At 39.2% G+C, this 20212-nt stretch overlaps 1 protein-coding gene across 1 annotated transcript in view; it reads left to right on the top strand.

Moving 5' to 3' along the window:
• The window catches only part of TTLL12 (tubulin tyrosine ligase like 12), a 28485-nt gene that overhangs the window by 7549 nt on the left and 724 nt on the right, over window positions 1-20212 (top strand). The window contains exons 3-13 of the mRNA XM_063354638.1: window positions 1065-1263; window positions 3036-3195; window positions 3851-3984; window positions 7164-7240; window positions 12634-12750; window positions 12860-13054; window positions 14649-14760; window positions 15623-15774; window positions 15858-15939; window positions 16398-16466; window positions 18107-18245. Coding sequence (XP_063210708.1) covers window positions 1065-1263; window positions 3036-3195; window positions 3851-3984; window positions 7164-7240; window positions 12634-12750; window positions 12860-13054; window positions 14649-14760; window positions 15623-15774; window positions 15858-15939; window positions 16398-16466; window positions 18107-18245 — 1436 coding nt within the window. The remainder of the gene's footprint in view (window positions 1-1064; window positions 1264-3035; window positions 3196-3850; window positions 3985-7163; window positions 7241-12633; window positions 12751-12859; window positions 13055-14648; window positions 14761-15622; window positions 15775-15857; window positions 15940-16397; window positions 16467-18106; window positions 18246-20212) is intronic.

Below are 20212 nucleotides of genomic sequence, written 5' to 3'. Positions count from 1 at the left end.
TTCCTTGCAGCATTCAGATGTATGTGAATGTAGGAGCAGAACACCAACATGCCTTTTTGTTAACATTTCCAAAGAGCTTGACCTTAGCGTTCTTTGGAGTCTTTGATTTTAAAATTAAATGAGATTTCTTCTATATGTGGCATCTCAGATACAATAATTGTTTAAGGATACTTGCTGTACTTGACAACTGATATGTGTTTAACTTTCTGAAATATGAGTAGTGGTGTGGTTTTGTTTAGCAGGGTTGTTGTGGCTTGGTTTGTTTGTTTGGTTTATTTAAGCAAGTAGAATTCAGATTTTTTTCTCTGACTTGGTTCAATAAGAGGATAAAACCAAAATGTGAAGAACTCTTCTATGTGAATAAATATGTGTCTTTTTGAAAAAATTGTGCGGCCTAAATGAGGTTTAAACTTGTCAAGGGAAGCTGTGCCAGTGTATGTTTTTGTTTTGGGTTAAATTGGTAATTCTTTTAAAACAATGCATTTTTTCTAAAAAGACCAGGAGTGCAGAGAATGAAGCAGCCCCAAAAACCCAAAGAGAAACAATCAAAAAACCTTAACAAAACTTTAATACTTTTTTTTTTTTTTAAATAGCAAATACAGGGTTTTGATTATCAGACATCTCCACATAGTTTTATGGTAGATGCCACAGAACTCATGGCTAACAAGATCCTCAGATACTTTTGAAAAATAACGTATTGTTTTCCTGCTTCAGGCAAGAATATCAAGTTGATGCAGTGGAGTTAATGATCAAAAGGGAAGAAACTTGTGTTCCCAGCCTTTAAAGGGAATTAGGCTTACAAACTGAATGCCTTGTGCTGTGTTTGTTCCTCATTTTCATGAAAATACTAACTACTGCAAAATAAGCTTTCTAGAACAAAAACAGTGTGTAAGTTACTGCTGGGAAGTTGTTCCTAACCTGTAATGTCACAATGTGTACTCAGGGAGTTACTTTGGGTGTAAGAAAAGACTTGGCTACAAGGAAATGTAGCTCTTATTCATGGAACGTTTGGCTGTATACATGTAAAAGATATATCATTGTAATGTTACCAAAATTCTCTTAAGCATTTTCCTCATCGACCACGCCTGGACGTACCGTGTTGAACATGCCCGCCAGCAGCTGCTTCATGTACCTGGCTTGCTGCACAGGATGACAAATCTCATGGGAATCGACTTTCACGGAGAGATCCCAGATGAGGGCAGTATTGAGCAAGTGTTGCGCGAAATGTGGAAATACAATCAGACCTACCAGCTTTCTCAAGGGGTAAGTCTCCAAAGCCTAATTAGGATGCTAAAAAGTTCTGAGTAATCCTGAGTGAAGGCATTCCAATACATGGTTATTAACAAAGATACGTTTTTAAATAAAAAAGGGCCTTTACAGGCATTTCAGAATAAACTTCTACTTGGAAGGAGAGCAAATGCCATGTAAGGCTAAAATGCACAGCTGCTTGCTACCAGCTTTCTCATGAGAACTTTGAGGGGTGTTTTTTAAATAGAGGGGGAGAGTCTGCTGTAAAAGGGGGCTGGAAGTGGGAGATCTGCTTGTATGTTACGTGGGGTTTTCCTACTCAAACTTCCTCATAGTGAAGGAAAGAACCTCTCATGAGTCAACTGTCTCACATAAGTGTGTGTCTCAGCTATGCTTGCAGTTTTCCTTACCTGCATAAAGTGCTTTACATACCGGAGATATACCCCCTGGTTTTTATTTGGCAACTGATTGTCCATGCTGTGTAAATGTCAGCTCGCCCTCGGGTTAGGACCGTCTAGCTTCAAGATGGAGCCTAAGTGTTTCTAGGCATAGCTTACTCCAAGGCTGCTACTTTTAGTGTGGATAAGGCTACTCCAGGTTTGGTCGTTCTGCCCTATGTGGTCCTTCACATGGTACCAGCGTGTCTTGAGCTTTCAAACACCTTCAAGTACATACATGCCACTTCTGAGGGAATACAGCCCTCAGGGTTCAGTTAAAAATGCTTTTGTAGGGTCTGCAATGTAGCTCCTAGGCTATTGCGAGTCTTTCGGATTAAAGAGGAGAAAGGTGAATTCTTGGGGCTGAGTCCTACGCAGAATGGGCAGGGCTAACCCTAAGCAGGGTGAGCATAACCAACCTGCGCCTAGTAGCTTGGGGGCTTGAGGTTGTTCTCTGGAGTGGTCATCTTTATTAATTAAGGTATCAGCTTAGCTCACAGTATTATCGGGCCTGAAAAATCCCCAAGAAAGGGATTTCTCGTGACTGCTTTTTTCTTTAAAGAAAAGGGAGATCTGAACAGTATCTCTCAGTCTTTCTACCCCGTGTCTTTGTTTCCCATCTTCTTGTCATGAATGGCTTGTAAGTCAGGTGGAATTATTTGTGTTACCACTTGAGAAATGATTTCCTGTAAGACAGTTAAACCTGTAGCTGAACTTGTCTTCTGTTCCCCTTTCTGGCACTGGGTTGCTTGAATATCTGAAGTCTAATCTCTGCATTATGTCTCTTGCCTCTGTAAAAAGGCAACAGTAGTGCTACCAAGCAATTTAAAGTTTATTCATTCAGAATTTTATCATAGTAAGTGTTGCGGGAAGGGGCGCTTTGATGATGCAACCTCAACACTCACAGCTAGCTGTTGTTGCAGGAGGCAGTTCTGCTGTCCTTTACTCTTAAGCTGTAAACTTCAAACTCCTTTTAGCAAACTGACTCTGATAGAAACTGAAGGAAAACTAATCCTACCAATCAGCCTTCTGCTGGTTTAGCTCCCTGAACTGGCTAGTTTGGTACAGGGGAAGCGAGTCTGGTAGGCAGTGGCAGTAGTATAAGAAAGAGGATGGGACTGTGTGGCAGAGATGGGAACAGGCTTTCCCAGCAGTGGCTGGATGCTAGCCTGGCTTAGCCTCAGAGTTGCAGAGATGAGTGTGTTACTCTGTACCTAGCACCTGCTCACAATCTTGGCGAAAGTAGGGAACAGAGAAATGGTGTAGGGGGTGCTGCCAGCGCCTTCTGCCTTGCAGTGCTTTTCTAGCCATTTATATGTGCAGGATGTCTCACTGTCTTTAATCACACAGACTGCAGAGGAGAAGGTTCCTGTCTGGTACATTATGGATGAATTTGGATCACGCATTCAGCATTCAGATCAGCCTAGTTTTGCAACAGCACCTCTGTTTTATATGCCTCAACAAATTGCTTACACTGTTCTCTGGCCTTTGAGAGACCTTGAAACTGGTGGTAAGTGTGTGTCTGTTGAGTATTTACTTTTTTTATGCTTGCAATAGAAGTTGGGCCATATTCTTACAAATCGTTGAGCACTTCCCAGTAGAACAAAAATTTCAAGACCAAAATGACTGCATATTTATAATACTATCAAATTTAAAAGTTCTCTGCCTGGTATTTCCATAATTTGTGAAATAGAGGCCTTTATTGGTCCAAAAATGTTGCTAATGTTTTATTGACAGAGAACTTAAATCTTGCATCATTGTTTTAGTGAAGCTACCGTTTTGCTTATCTGACAGTTTAAAAAAAAAAAAAAATCCTTAAAAGTCTATGTTTGTAGCTTTGAATCAGAAAGTGAAGTACTGGAAGTTGGGAAATGCTAGGCTGCTGATTTACTCCTGTAATCTTGCTTGGGGCCACCTTATGCCCCCATCATGCGGGGGAGATAAGTGTTCAGCTGCCTTGGCTAGACTTGACATAAGTATGATTTGGTTTCAAACTAATTTTTGCATACTAAATAACACCCTTTAATTATCTCTAACTTTACATTTGAATAACAAAAGATGAGGTGTTATTAACTGTTCAACTATCATTTGTGTGATATGCCATAAAGAAGACTTTCAATGGAGAACGAAAGGCAGTTCCTAAAGGTTCTCCTTGTTTGCTGCAGATGAAGTGACTCGTGATTATGCTTATGGGGAGACAGATCGCTTGATCAGGAAGTGTGTTTTGTTGCCATGGGTGCCTACTGAAGTGTTGGATGTCAACTGTTTTACACCAGAGCCATCAGATGAGCATTACCAGGTATAATTTTAATAAGTTAAACTAATATTTTATCCCTTTTAAGAAGAGGCAGTGTCTAAAAAAACATTGCAAGAGTTCTGATTTTGCTTCTTTTTTTAAGCTTAAAGATTGATTCAGAGTATAGCTACTAAATAAAAAAAATAATCAAAGAAAAGCATGGTGAGATGAGAAACGTCTTACGTATAATATCTAACTGTTTAAAAACTGAAGCAACACAAGTGAGCTCTAATATGTTACTGCAGTATTGTGTAACTTTTTAATAAGCGTGCTACAAGGTACTTCATGTGAGGTACCCATCTTCCAGTTAGATGTTTGATGCATTGTCTAATAGGCTTACTGATTGGACTTATTATTGCAGCACTTCTGGTCAGTCTTGAATTACTGAAAGATTTGGTTTACTATTTTAGGAGTGGTTATATTTTTCAGCCTGGCTACTCATTTAATGTTGTGGTTCTAAACCACTAAATATTGTAGCAGAGACATCTTTCATTTGATGGCACTATCATAAAGTACTCATCTGTTTTGTTTTGAGCTCTGCTTTGTACTAAAGGCTTGTGATATTTTAAGGACTATGAAGTTAATGTTGTTTGTAATGTTCTTTTCATGAAACAAGTCTGCATGAGCTTTCTTATTAAGAAAAGTGAAGAAACCTGATGCTTACGAGGGTGCTGTACTGGCTGCTAACAGCGTTCAAAGTGCACCTCCTAAAGATGAATCTATACCCCAACTGTCTATTTCTTATGATGGAGAATAGGCAGAAAATGCTGGATCCAGCTTGTTACTAACAATATCTAGTCAGAAGTGAAGTTAACCTGCTTATGCCAAATAAAGGTACACACTCAAAATAGCTAGGCTGTCTTGTAACCTAATTCAGACTGGTTCGTTGGTATTTTGCATTTTTGGAAGAGGGTTAGATGTACTTTTCATTTACAGATGAGGAACAACAGTGCACCCATAGTTCACGTCTTACAGGTGTTCTCTTGGCAAAAGTGCCTGGGTGTCAGATAAGGCAATTTTTTGCATGTGTTCTAATTCTGTTTTGGGGGGATCAGGTCAAGTCAAAGAACTGCATATGGCAAACAGGCGAACAGTATCCTCCTTTACCACCTCACCTTAAAAACGTCTTCTCAAAGTATCCTTTTTTTTTCTTTACTGTGTCTCTGCCACGCAGCTATTGAGAAGAGAGGACAGCAAAATATTGATGATAGGACCAACAAACAGAACTTTCTTTTACTCTAGAATGTTTAGCTGTAGATTAAAGTATTAACTGGTGACAGACCAGTGAAGAACAGCTAGCTTAGGGCATAACACATCCTTAAACACCAAAAATGAGATGGGTAGAAAGAGATACCATGTTGCTGACATGTCTAATTCCCCTATTTTCACATAAGCAGAGCTGCATGCACAAAAAAACTTCAGAGATCTGTTTACAGCATTAATATGTGAGCCAGGAGTTCTGCAGGGAAATAACAATTGTGTGGAAATGTTTCTAAATGTTTATGCAAGTTATACAGTTTCAAAATCATTCACTATACAATTTCTGCAACTGCTTTACTACTATGTGCAAATAATGATTGATTTTTTTAAATGGGCTGTGTTGTTTTTTACTATAGCTAAGGATGTTATATTTGTTATTCTAATTTTCCTTTAAACCTAAAGGCGTCAACATTCTATTTTAAAGAATCACAGTGTTGTTACAGCAACATTGTAGCTTAACTTTTTACCTGGTTTTTGTTTTGTTACCTAATTCTGGTCTCAAACACAGACCACAAAGGCTGTAACTTAAATGGTAGTATGGGTAATGATTGGGCAATGATTGCAGAAACCAGTGTTAGGGGAGGCATTTTCTAATGAAGTTTCTGGGGTGGAAGAAGTATCTCTTAGAGGGACTAGAGTAGTTGCTGTTCTGCAACAGCTCCCTGCATTCAAGTTGCAGAAAAGACAGTAATGATTCCTCTGGTACTGTTCTGAGAATTGTCATTGCCACTTAAAAGTCCAGGCTCCCTTCCTATTCTTAGGTCACTGCAGGAATTTTTTTGTGTTTGTACTGTCCAGTCTGTTTTAGAAGGTGATGACTGAGATCTTTGATTACAATTGTGTTTTTGTTTATGCTTTCCATGACTATATTCCCTATAGCAGCCTTAAAGGTAAAGAGGTGCATCTATGACTGGACAGACATTTCACCACTGCAACTTAGGAGGACAGCCTGCAGCAGACGGAACTCAGGGAACTGTTGCAGAACAGCAGCTACTTTGGCTTCTCAACATTCACTTCTCCTATCCCAGACCTTTGGCAGGGTATCAGCAATGATCCAAGTGTGTATTTCCTTTTATCAGTCAAAGGTGGTGTAAAAGATGGAGTGAGATTTTTCAGGCATGTTTACTGCTGAAGACTGCTAAAAGCCTTTTGCTCATTTTTACAGGAGCAGATTTAGGTTCCAACTTCCTGTAATTGTTTTAGTTACCTGTAATAAAACATCATGGCTAAATGGCCAATCTTCCATTTTGTTGGAAATACAGTAACTTTGATTTTTACTGCATGTGATCGTCTGTGATTTGATATTTTGTTTAACGCTTAGGAGAAACAGGAATTTTTCAGGGTGCTTCAACAGTGTTCATAATACCTGGTCTGGAAGCCATATTTCTTGTTCCTTTTTTACTAATAGCCTTTTACCTCTGATTCCCCTCTCCCTCTGCTCTTGTACTGATTTTTTTTTGAGCAGCGTATTACACAACATAATATATTTCTCAATACTACACAACGTATTTCTCAAAATGCAGCTTTGACAGAATTCACTTATGCCAATGAGACATGCAGGTGGACTGTCATTTTTACTGTGACTACAAATGCACCAGTATACATGTATTTAAATACTTATATGGAGATAAGGAATTGCAGAAAATTATCTGTAAAGGTTTACAATTTGAGAAAATTTCAACAGGCTATTGCTAATAAAACACTTGGATGAACATTGAGTCATACAGAATATTTTACCTGTAGCTTCTCCTTAAAGATTATGTTGTTTTTTCAATCACTTTTCTAAACTTGATTAAGCACACTTTAAAATTCAGTTTGGTCTAAGCTGCTGTTCGTATCTGCTGAATATTGTGGAGTTTGACCTAAGGCTTCTCGTTTATTCTGCCTAGTATTAACTTTTTGTGGGCTTTCTTGTTTTTTAGGCTATTTTAGCAGAAAACAAGGAAAAACTGCCTGTAGCGATAAATCCACCAGTTTATGACAAAGACAAAGTTTTCAAGTACGTATCTGCAAACAAAATACTTTCTTACAAAGATTAAGTATAATAATTGCGGTGTGCTGAGGCTGAACTGCCTTTTCTAGCTTTGAACAGAGGCAAGTTGAAGGTGTGTTTATATGTAGCCACTTGCTTAAGATTTTGACTTACTAGTTGCTCTTGTTGGATTCTTCAGAGTAAATGAGTTTTCACTTACAGAATTTCCAAAATGAATTTAGATTATTTTTTTAAAACAGGTGCCACCTTCTGGGTGAAAGAAGAGTTGCATAATGTTGTAACACTTTTCACTAAGGAGTATAACTAAAGTATATAAGAAAGACTAAAGACTTCTCTTCTGTATTTTAGTATGTACATCCATAGGGGTACATGTGCTTCTCTGTGCTGTGTGAATATAACCCTTCTTCAGATGAGATTGCCACACAGGAATCTTGTAAAAACCTGGGATGTTTTAAATTGGATTTGTGCCTTAGTACAAAAATGGAGTGTGTGGTGTGAAGTTATTTCAGAAGAAAGCTGGAAGAACATTGCAAAGATAGGGATTTTTGTAAGCAAAAGCAGTGGCACTGCATGGCTAGACTGCCTTATTACTATTTTTATTCCAGAAAAACATACTGTTACATAGCATGTGCTGTGAGTTGCACTCCAGGGTGTTTGCAGTCTGACACTGAGGTCCGAGTTCTTACTTGCAATATTTTGCTTAAGGGATGAAGTTAGGCTAAAATGTATTTGCTTGTGTTGAGGGGATTTGTTATTCACTAGATCAACTTGACTTGAGAAGAACTACTGAAAATGGAAGTCATTTTGAATTGAGAGGCATTTGTTAACTTAGTGGTAGTCTAGATTTCCTTACGCAGTTGAAACCTCTGGTTACAAGACTGTGAGGATAAGCAAAAGCTATTTCTTCATCCCATGTAGTTGTCCCTATTTCAGATAAGGGAGCCAAAGGTAGATGCGTTCTAATGGAGATGGAAAGAAACAGTGAGGATGTTGGGAAATGTCGACTTATTTTTCCCTGCTGCCTCTTTATTTTGCATCTCATATTTCAGGTGAATGGCAGGGAGGGAAGGACAGGGAAACATGTGCCAAATCCTTCCTGCTCTTCAGAGGAATGTCATCAACATGCTGTCCATGGACTCCTAAGGGTTTTCCTCTCTCCTTCTTTATCCAGCTCCTGAGAGGAGAAAGGAGAGCAGCTTAGCCCCCACAGGAGGCTAGAAGGTCCTTCTTGTGTTCTGTATTCATCAACTAAACTTCCTTCAGGAGCAGGGTAGCATCTCAGAGTCCAGGTGACCTAATGGGAACTGTAGTCTTCCGGTGCTCTTGGGCTCTTTCAAAGCTTTAAAAGTTTTAAGGCTGCCACCATGGACAGGCAGATGGGAACGTATGAAGCTGGGTAGACATGTGTAGCCTGTTAATGTGTATGCTCTGCCTTGTGTATTGCTGCTGTTGTAGGGAATTTGGAAGAAATTAAATGCATGAGGTTACAAGGTTTAGAACCTGGGACAAGTTCTTAGTCATCTTGTTTCCAAGTAGAGCTAAGACAGAGAACGGGAAGATGAAATAAATGTTTAACCTGAATCCTGAGAAGCAAGAGAGCAAGCACATGTAGTTTGATATAGCAAAATTATAGGTTCGAGTAGGTCTTGTGGTATTAATAGTAACTGTTGCCCTAGGGAGATTGTTCTATTCAGCTGTGCTGATTGCTGGCTTGAAAAAAAGGTGGATAAAAGAACTAAATGTTTCAAAGACAAAATTCATATGAAAATTCCTTGCAGTTTGTGGTGGGCTTGATCTTCTCTTTTTTCTCTTGATCTTCTCTTTCATGTTTCTCTTCAGCTACATCAGGCATTTTTTAAAGATGCCCAAAGAGGGATGACAGCTCTTTATTCTTACTGGTCTTGTCAGCTCTGTGCTTTGGGAGTTGATTCTTACAACTGCTTCTTAGTTTTAAATGCTTTGAGTAAATTAAGTAACATCTAACATGTTTTATCTTTTGCATGATTCCACTGAATAATATCTTTAATCCCAGACTTGATAGCATCACTACTAGGACATCTGTATGACAAGGCAGGGGGGGAGGGGCGGGGGCGGGGAATAAAATCATTCAGGAAGTATGGTTAGCAGGCTTCATTACTTCAATGTGTCATTGGTATTGGAATGAAAGGTTCAGAATAAGTTGGCCAATACCACAGTATTGCAGTGCAGAGGTTCTGTCATTTATCAAACTCAGAATGAGACTTGGTGCATACATTTTATGTATATATGTGGATGTGTATTATCAGAGTAGACATGAGACTGTGTACCAACTTATTTAACTAAAAACAAGGGAATACCATAGAAGATCCTATATGCTCCTTAGATAACAACAAAGGAATCTCCCAGTAGTTGTCAAGTGCCTGCCCTTATAGTCTGTGTTCTTTAGTGCAGAGGTCTGATTTTTTTTTTCAAATGTATGCATTAATACTGGATATACTAAAGTACCTAAGGGAATCTGACTGCTAAACTGAGTGATATGTGTGGCAGTGAAATACACTGATTTTATATAGTGTTTCTCTGAAATTTTCTTTCTCAATATCGAATCACATGCCTTCCAGAACCTTTGACTGTCCCAAGACTTTTATGGTAAGAGGATTGTGAATAGAATGGATGGAGTAACTTAAAAACTTGGAATGAGTGGAATGGCCTTATTTTCCCTCTAATCTTAACCTCCATCAGCTTATTTCAGTGGTCTTCCTGCACTTGGCAAAGATAGATTGAGCTCCTCTGTTTCTTTTGTGCTGCATTTTTGCGTTCTGTAAGTAAGTCTTAAGATGCATAATCCAGAGTGCTCTGGCACATGAATTTCTTAGCAAGACTTCAAGATTAAGAAAGCAGGCTTCTTATTGTTAATGTGAGCAGCAGCTCTGTGAAATCTTGTGTATAGCTGTAAACGTACTGGAAAAAAAAAAGTCCAATAGTCTTTGATAACTTTATATTGTAGAAGATGCCACTTTAACATTTTAACATTTTTTTTAACACTTTAATCCATTTTAACATCTGAGGTTATAGTTCAGCCTCATCGTTACCCTAGTTGGAAGAATTGTTGTGAGAACCATCAGTTAATGAACCAAAGGTTTCAAAGGTATTTGCTGTAGCTGCAGTTGGAGGTGAAGGAAGCCTTACTCTCTTGAATCTCAAAGATCCCCTACTGAGTTACTTCCACTAATTTCAGTAAAAACTTTACCTGTAAGCACAGGTACTGTCTCTGGTAGTTCATATGCAAGGAGTACCTTCTGTGACTCATCATAGTTCCAGCATAACACTAACTTTGAACAGAGGCTTCATTTATGTCCTGGACAGAGCAACTGTAACTGGACTGTTTTTGCAGATAGTTAATCGCATGATTTATTGTACAGCCTTAGCCCAACTCTAACCGTGGCTGTATTCCAAATACATAACGTTATACAAGTTTTATCTAACCACATTGCTTTTTAGAATGAGTGTAGCAAACTGTATGCTTGGCTGGGTTTTACCCTTTTTCCTGAGCTGGAAACCAGATACAGCTCACATAGCCTGGACTGAAAGCCAGGAATCCTGAAGGCTGACATTCCAGCACTCTGCCACAAAAAATTGTGCAATATGTTGGCAAAATATTTCCGTACCACACTAAAGGGGCTTAATCACATAAAGAGAAAGAAAAGAAAAAAAAAAAAAAAACCACAAAAAAAGAAAAACCGAACAAACCACTACCAACCAAAATTATTGCTGTTCCCATTTATTGAGTGTATTTAACAAGTAGAATAGGTGCATTGTGTAGACCTTATGATCTTCTTGCTACTAAGACCTATTAGCTAGGTTTGGATCCAGCTACGCAGGACTAGTGTCTTTGTGGGATGATAACCTGTACTGACTGATCTGGGATTGCATGAGCAACTTTAAATTCTGGTATGTCTTGTGTTGCATGTGTTCTTGCATGCATATTTGTGTGGGGATGTTGGGTGCTTCAAGACTTTGTTACAGCATTATAAGGCCTTTTCTTTTCAGGTGGGTATTTGGGTAGCTTGTATACGAAATGGGTTCGGAGGAACTTGTACTGGATCCAGTACATCAAATCTGGTATTGTACTTTCCCCTAGTGTTCTAGACTTAAAAGGAGAAGCCAAGAAGCCACATATTGCAGAAAGAAATGCTAGTGGGGCTGTATGAAGATACTGACTTTGCTCTGTTGCAACAGTGGGGAAAGATTGGTGACCTCTTTCAACTGGGATGCCAGGCTGACTCTCTTCATCTACAATGAAGTCACCACTCTTAGTCTTAGCCTCCAGCATAAATAGTATAACCATTGCAGTATGTTACACATGGATTTATGCAAAACATCTTACATACTTTTCTTTTTAAAGAATATATTTCCCCCTGTGACTGGGCTATTTTTGCAGTTGACCGTTTCAGAGAAGTCTCTCTCAGGGGCAGCAGAGAAGGAGAGGAAAGTTACACAACTGATAAGAATAGGTCTGGAGAGGAGGAAGAATATAGTGGTTTCTCATGGAAAAAATTAGCAGTTGCTTAGTCTGAAATGTTCCCTTATCATGAGAACTGTTTTCTATGTTTGTCTCTCTTTTTGAGTCATCATGCTGAATTCTGAATTAAGTGTCCTCACTTTAAGCTGTAAAATCGTCAAAATAACCTATATTGCTATCTGCTTATTTTAGTATCTCAGATAGCCAAGTCACTCGTTTTACTTGAGGGGGGAATTTCCTAAGATATGCAACATCTTGCCTCATTCTTGTTTATGTTCTGTGATGTGTTTGGTTTGGGTTGGGGTTTTTTTTTTTAATGGGGCTGGGAGGGGATTTCTATTAAACCTCGAAGTTGTGTATACTTCCTGCACATACCTAATGTACATACTTTCATGTGTTTTGACTGTTTGGAAATGTCTCCTGTGTGTGTGAAGTTCTGAACAAATGGAAATAGTCTTCTGAAGCTACTGGGTTAAACTGACAAGATTTCCTATGAATTTCTCTCATGGATGATAGCAGGTTGATTTTTAGACCTCTTCTGGCAGTGAAGGCTTTTACAAGTTCTGTCTCGCTCGAGGACTTTTCATGTAGAATAGCGAATTCATGTTAGTGCTTCTCTGTCAGGAACTTAGTCATTGTCTTCTGAATTGCTATTTTTGTGAAGTTGTAGGAGCTAAACTATCCTTGAGATTTCTGTCTCTCAAACAATTTTTTTAATCTGTCACACTTCAATTTAAGATGTTTCTATGGGTTAAGAAGAGGTTGTCACAGATAGTATGTATTAGTAAAGTGTAATTCTTGTAGAAAGCTGAGCTTAAAACTTTTTTCTGTTCAAGCACAAGTTGATTGGTTTCAGAAACCAAACTGATGTTTTTCTTCATGTGCCTTTTTCTTCTTCTAGGGTTTTCACAGACATTCAGCAAGTCCTAAACAACCTGACACATCCCCGTTTTGTATTCACAGACAACGAGGGAGAAGCAGACATCCTCTACAACTTCTCACACTTCAAAGACTACAGGTTGCAATTGTTCCTCTGATAATGCAAATTCTTTTTTTGTTATAAAAACGGTGTTCCCAAAGGTCTCCCCAACCTGCCTCCTTCACCCAGTAACTTCTTTGTTTTGTAGGAAGCTAAGTGAGGAAAGGCCTGAGGTAATGCTGAATCAGTTCCCGTGTGAGAACCTCCTGACTGTCAAAGACTGCCTGGCATCCATTTCTAGACGAGCTGGAGGACCAGATGGGCCAAGATGGTTGCCTCGTACTTTTAACCTCCAAACAGAATTGCCTCAGTTCATCAGCTACTTTCAGCAACGTGACAGAAGGTGGCTTATGTTCCCACTTCCCGTACATTTTGTGCTTTCTTGATCCCACTTTCCTCAAAGACCAGTAGCCTGCGTTTTGAGGTTGGCAGCTGTTAAACCAGCATCAGATTATTTCTTGTTGAATTAACGTTCAAGTGAATTTTACCTGGGAAGTGTGAGCTTTTTAGGTATTTTCTTTAATGTAAGAGTAGTTAAGCAATGCATTTTGAAACACAAACTTTGACATGATTTGAATACAGATTTGAAGGCTGTTGCTTTATGTCTAGTCACGATCTTACCTCTTGTATTTAACAGATATACAAAGGATCAAAATGTGTTTGCAACGAATGTTGGGTTGTTTTTTTCCAGGGCACCAGTAGCAGTTGTTCTTGCACTTAAGCCAAAGTGGAAGATGTTTAAAGTTAAAGTACTTGGGTTCTGTAAGGTTGTGGAAGTAAAATTGAGTTTTAGTGTTAGCTTAAAGTAGTTGTGGAGCTTTAGGGTTTTAAATCCACACTTTCTGCTGCTACAGTTGCTTTGGAGTGAATGGAAACTAAGATTTTCTTCTGGTGAGAGAGAAAGAGCATTAGGTACTGATAGTGGAATGACCTCTTTTGCCTAGCATGGAGTATTCTGGTTGAAAATTTGCATCTTTGGTGACACTGGCTTATGGTGCCACCTGCCAGCTGTTTTCATTTGGCCGTTCATTGCTCTATATATTCTGTTATTGACTGTCATGACCGGGAGAGAGCGTTCCTTCCATGTATCCCTAGTGTGTGGTGTTTTAATTCCTTTTTAATACCAAGGATTGACAGTGAATGCAATGTGTATATAGGGAATGAGAAGAAGGGGATAGGAATTTTCAAATAAACAAAGCAGGCTCTGTTAAGTTAACATCGCTAACTTCAGCTCATTTTATGCTGTTTATCATGAAGCTCAAGAAGTTTCTGAGGATGATTTAATAGATTGAGGGAAGGAAGACATCAGGTGTCACCCTGCCCTTATCAGAAAGATACTTTGAAAGACCAGCATGTTGCCTGCTTTCCCCAAGGATATTTCAAAGAATTTTGCCCCTTGAGGTGACTAGGTACTAGAAAGTGAGAAGATGATGGTGTGCTTTCATTTTCTTGCAATATGAACTGTTGAGATATTGTGTGACTTCTTCCCAAAGAGATGAGTTATGCTGTCATTTAATGTGAATGATTTGAAGGTGTTATTAGGGAATCAACTTGGAAAATTGCATGATAGCCTGCCAGAATTTTCTCACTCTTGGCAGAATGATTTCAGGACCATGACCTGTGCCTGTTTGTGATGATGCTGTCCTGTTGATGGGTGGTTTTCTCCTTTTGAAGGAGTCAGATGCAGAAAGGAATAAACAGTGAAAGCATGCTAGACCCTAACTGAAACGATCAGTGAAAGCTGCCACTGCCTTTTCTCCTCCTAATACCTAAGGCCTACGGCTCCCAGCAGTCAGTCAAAAGTCCTTATTTTTTGGCACTATAGCCCACATTAAGTATTTATTCAGGGGAGTACATAGATCAGTTCAAGTGGATGTTCAGACAGATGAATGAGGTGGATACTTACAGGCGTTGGCTTCTATCTCTCTCTCTCTCAGAGGAGAAGACAATCACTGGATATGCAAACCATGGAACCTGGCCCGAAGCCTGGACACCCACATCACCAACAGCCTTAACAATATCATCAGGCATAGGGAAAGCAGCCCAAAGGTTAGAGAACATGGATTTGAATGTGATTTAAGGGGGAAGAGCTGAAAAAACTGCTTCATAAAAGGAGGTTTAAAAATACAAAGAAGGAAATTTATTTTCTTAAAAAAAAAAGCATACAGTTTCAATTTTTTGTCCATAAGCATACAGTTTCAATCAATTCAGAATTGATTCAGATTCAAATTGGTCAGCTCCATTTGTTGCAGTGATGAACTCAGAGCCTGGTGCTTCCTTATTTAAAAAATAAAACTTGGCCTGACAGTAGTGAGTACTCCAATGTGGTGCTGCTCTAGTGCTAATCCTCAGACTGGCAGATGAACGCATATTAACTATAGCTAGTGTTGATCATAAATTTTGAACATTATTGCTTCTGTCCCCTGGTTGATTGTTATTGCTGATCCACAGCTCTGCTCAGTGGCACAAAGTACCATCTTTGACAACAATAGATGAATCATGGAGCTTTTTGTAGGGAGTCTGCAATACGTGGTCATACCTCAGAGTGTCACTTCAGTTTTATTTTCTTTGTGCATGTGGACTGCATGTATTTTCTGTAATGCAGAAATGCACAAAGAATTGCTTTGCATTTCTAGTTCAAAACAACAAGGTCACCAAAATTATAAATAAAATTAATTTTGTGATTTTTTTTTTTTTAAATGAGTACATTCAGGCCTCCTAGTTCCCCCCCCAATGAAAAAGAGTTTGATAAAACGTACCTATTTGCATAACAACATTGGTGTATTTTTGCACATTTCTAAAGAAAAACTGAAATGCATACAAGGGTACCATAAATCATTGAAATCCAGTGACACTTTGTTTTCATTTCAGTTGAATTGTATTTACTGTGAATGTTTTTTCTTTGTTGTAGGTAGTGTGCAAATATATTGAGAATCCAGTCTTGTTTCACCGCGAAGACGTGGGGATGGTTAAATTTGACATCCGTTATGTTGTATTGCTGCGGTCCATAAAACCACTCAAGCTGTACATCTATGATGTATTCTGGCTGCGCTTTTCAAATCGGTAATTACTTCTCCTCGTTAGCGTGGAGGGGCTTAGAATTAAATCTGATACCCTGGAAACTAAGTAATTGTTTTATTCCTTAGGGCATTTTCACTTGATGACTTGGATGACTATGAGAAGCATTTCACAGTCATGAATTACGCTCCTGGCGTAACATTAAAACAGGTAAGCAAACAGTCCAAAACATTCCCTCACCTCTTCTTTATTAGAAAATCTCCCAGTACCTCCTTTGTGACTCTTGCCAAATAACCTATTTCACATCCACTTAAATAAGCAGTCAGTGTGTTGAAAGTACCCTAAGTCCTAAGCAACTGTTTTCCTAGGCTCTTCCCCCTCTTCCCCTCTAATCATCTGTGATTACTTAAGGTAATATAAACCTACATCCTGAATATAACCAACATTGACAGAGATCAGTAAAAGAATTATTAAAATGTCAAAGACTTCAGTGTGATCTTTTATAACAAGAAATACTGGAACAAGGAAGATATTCGGGACTGTCTAATTCCCTAGTTCTCTACCTGGGTTTGTATAAATAGCAAAAAAAATTTGATCTATTCTTTTGTCATCTGATTGCTCCGTCATTCCCAACCAAAACAGTCTTTGATGTTGCTAAACTGTTTTAGGTACACTGTGAAGAATTTATTCCTCTCTTTGAAAAACAATATCCTGAATACCCTTGGACAACAGTACAAGTAAGTCAGCAATTCATCTTTCTCATGTAAATGTTCATGGATCTTTTTTTACTCAACAAACTAGCTTTTCCAAAAGTGTTGTGTTTTTCTTTCTGCTAAGACATACTTCATGTGTATCAGTTCCTCAAAGGACAACAAATGTTAACTTTTATTTTAGAAGCATGTGTTAACTTAGCAGAATGCCCCCTCAAACATTTTGTTGTTAGCATTTGAGAATTTTATTTCATGATTACACTATGAGAATTCTTTATATTAGACTTAGTAATAAAGCCAGTCCTGACTACCCTCAGGATCCTGGGAGCAGGATCTTTTTTTGTTGTGAGTTCCATCTTTTTTGCAGAAGGTTGTCAATAATCTAAGACCATGGTTGTGAAGACTTAGTATTTCATGCGAAAAGATGGGGAAGTCCAGAATATAAAGTGTGCTGATCACTACAGACGTTGCTTATGTGACTGTGGAAAAATTGTTTTCAAAGCCTTCACAATTCTTCTTTTCAGCAGAATATTAACTCTGATTCTGAAAAATTGAACCACTGAAGTATTCAGGCTCTTGCTACCTTTGTTCCAAATGACTTAGCAACATAAGGAGCTGTCAGAACAAGTAGGAAACTAAAGTAAATAGGAAATTACAGTATATAGTAGTAATCTCAGTGAAATGACATCACAGTTTTTGATTTATCTATTCTAAGCAGAGCTGTAGGTCTAAAGATCTCCCTATGCTTTCAGGTTTGCTTGCTGTGCAAGCTGGGATGTGCCCAGCTGTGCCCAGGTGGCTGATAGGAATAAGCACTGCCCCTGCTGCGGGGGTACTGTGCTTGAAAGCTTACACTGCCAGATTGGGTGGTGCAGAGATTGTATTTGTATGCTATGGCATGTTTACAGAAACCAAGTTAGGCTGGTCTTCTCTCTTTTCTTAAAGACCCCTCCTCCGCCAACATAGTATCTCTCAGCTAGTAAGTTAGAACCCCTGTTTATAAAAGTAAATCTTTTCCTTTGAGACTGCAATGCAGAATTTCCATCTGCTGCCCCAGCTTCTCTGCATTAGCAAGCTGGCCAGAGACCTGACCCTAGTCATTGCACTAATGTCTTTTCACAAGAAAACAGATGATTCCCTAATACTAAGGCATCTTAGTATTACCATCTCCAAATACTGTAGTTCCATAAAGCATGCAGGACAGTGGATGAGGGCCTTCTCGTTGACTTTTGTCTGTAATTCATGCTTGAAAGAAAAAGCTAGACTACAAATTAATAGGCAGGAAAAAGTTAGAACTTCACAATTGTATCCTGGTGTTCACTTTCCTGGGTTTTCTTTTTCTATCCCTGTACACCGAAGTGCAATAGTGTACATAATGTCTGAGAAGGGTGTTAATTCTAATATTAAATGCCCTATTTACAGGATTTCTGTGGTACTGATTTTCTTCTCAGAAAAGTCCGTGGATATTGCCGGGTGCTTGGTGCTTTCATTATGTTGTCTTTAGGTCTAAACATGCATTTTGAAGTAATACTGTGCAGATTTTCATCTGTTGGCTAGAGTAATTTGTACAAACTCTTTAAAAAGCTGCATGAATTATGTGATTAAAAACATGTTCATTGCTTTTATGGAACCTCACTTGTTATTCAGAGACCTTTTTCCGTTATTAGGCAAATATTTTTAAGGCATTTGCTGAATTGTTCCAAGTTGCTTCAGCTAAACCTGCGCCTCTTGGCATCTGCGATTATCCATCATCAAGAGCAATATATGCCGTTGACTTGATGCTTAAATGGGACACCAGCAGAGATGGTGAGAAGCTTGTTTCTTTGAATGTTGCATTCTTTATATTTGTGGACTTTTTAGAAATTTACTACTTTTCTCTGAACTCTGACTGTTTTTCAAGCAGTGAGAGCAGTGTCCTCTGTGCCTCCCACGGATATCTGCAGCTCCAGATATGCTTTGATCTGTGGTGTTAGCATCTGCCATGCTGGTTAACAGGAATGATGGGGGAGCTGTTTACTGTGCTTGGCTGAGTCCTTGCTTCCCTTGTGTCCCTACTACTGACATTCTCTGTTTTTTTTTTAAAAAAACCAAACCACAAACAAACAAAACAAACACCACACACAGAGAGGAAGAAATGCAGCTGAACAGCAATCTAGTCACTCTGACAGGAGCAAGTTTTCTTTCCCACTTATGTTGAGAGAATGTCTGAAATACCTGTCTCTCTGAAAACTTTAGAGAGACATCTATCTGTGGCTTCCAGCCTTGGACCAGTGTCTTCAATGCACAGTTACTTATTAAAGCAGGAAAGGGACCACATTCATCATTTCAGTGCTGTTGATGTCCTCAGGACCATCACTCAGTTTTTGCCAAGTCTCTGCAAGAACATGTATGTGAAGATGCTTCATGTTAGTGCCACAACATCGCTGACTACCTGGAGCTGTTCTTCCAGTCAGTTGTGGAGGACTGGTAAAAAAATTTGCCAAACAGGGTGAATTCTTCATTATCTCACTAGAAGGCTCAAAAATGTTCTGTAAGCATGCCCAACCCAGACACGAGTCTCTTGTAGGTAGAAAAGCAGCAGAGGCACCAACACAGAAAGGACTGTTGGGGGACTGTTGAACGCAACTGAGTGTACTCTTTTCTTGTAACACTGTGGTCCTGAGGACACAGGAGAAGTTAATTGCTTGTGCCCAGGGTTGCTGCAGAAGTGATTAGATGTTGTATATTTGGTTGGCGGCTCTAGCCCACTGCGGCAGTGGCTGATTCTGTAAATATTGAATCAATTTCATGGAGGGAAACGATTGAGAAACAAGAGGTGTAGAATTGAGCCTCTGCTGTTCAGATCAGGTGGAGCAAGGGCTTGACTTTTGGTCTTCTGCATCCATGTTTGAACACTTTCACCTGTCCTGGGAGATGCGGGCATGGACGTGAAAGTCGTGGCTGTGATGCTGTAGGCAGCCTAGGGACAAATAGGTTAGGTGCTTCTGTGCAGAGCAGGGTATGGTTTACCTATGCATCAGAAGCTTGTAACCTCATTTACAATGTCAACACCAGAGAGGAAATAAAATCCTTCATTTCTCCTTGCACAGAATGCATTTGATTCTGAACTGTACTGATGTAGTTTCAAGAGAAAATTAAACTTCCTGACTTCCTTTTAGGGGTGAGATGAATCACAGAATCTTCATGGTTGGAAAGGACCTTTGAGATCGAGTCCGACCACACACACACACACAAAAAACCCCCACAAACCCCTACAATCTCTGCCACTAGAGCATGCCCTGAAGTGCCAAATCTACACATTTCTTAAATATCTGTAGGGATGGTGACTCAACCAGCTCCCTGGGCAGGCTGTTCCAGTGCCTGACCACTCTTTCTGTCAAGTAATTCTTCCTAATATCTAATCTAAACCTCCCCTGCCGCAGCTTCAGACCATTTCCTCTGGTCCTGTCATTATTCACTTGGGAGAAGAGGCCAACACATGAAGTGGCAGATGGGGGTGGCTGAAGCATAAAGGACTGCTAGAACTAGAAAGGTAGATATCTAAGAGCTTTAAGAAAGGAAGTTTGTACTGAAACATGAAAGGATAAGCAGAGTTTCCTGGAAGATGTTTCAAACTGTCAAGCAAGACAGATGTGTTAGGGAAATCCTATTAAATTGCTGCAAATTCTCATTCCAAATGAGGCATTGGATTATCAGAGCGATTGCAGAATCTGTTTGTTGGACACTTGAACTCTGGATAATGATGGCAGAACAGACCTCTGTCCCTCAAAAAA

This window comes from Chroicocephalus ridibundus, chromosome 1 (assembly GCF_963924245.1).
Source record: "Chroicocephalus ridibundus chromosome 1, bChrRid1.1, whole genome shotgun sequence".
NCBI classification, from domain to species: Eukaryota; Metazoa; Chordata; class Aves; order Charadriiformes; family Laridae; genus Chroicocephalus; species Chroicocephalus ridibundus.
Note: the sequence above shows the minus strand (reverse complement) of the source record. Positions and strands in the feature narration are given on the sequence as shown.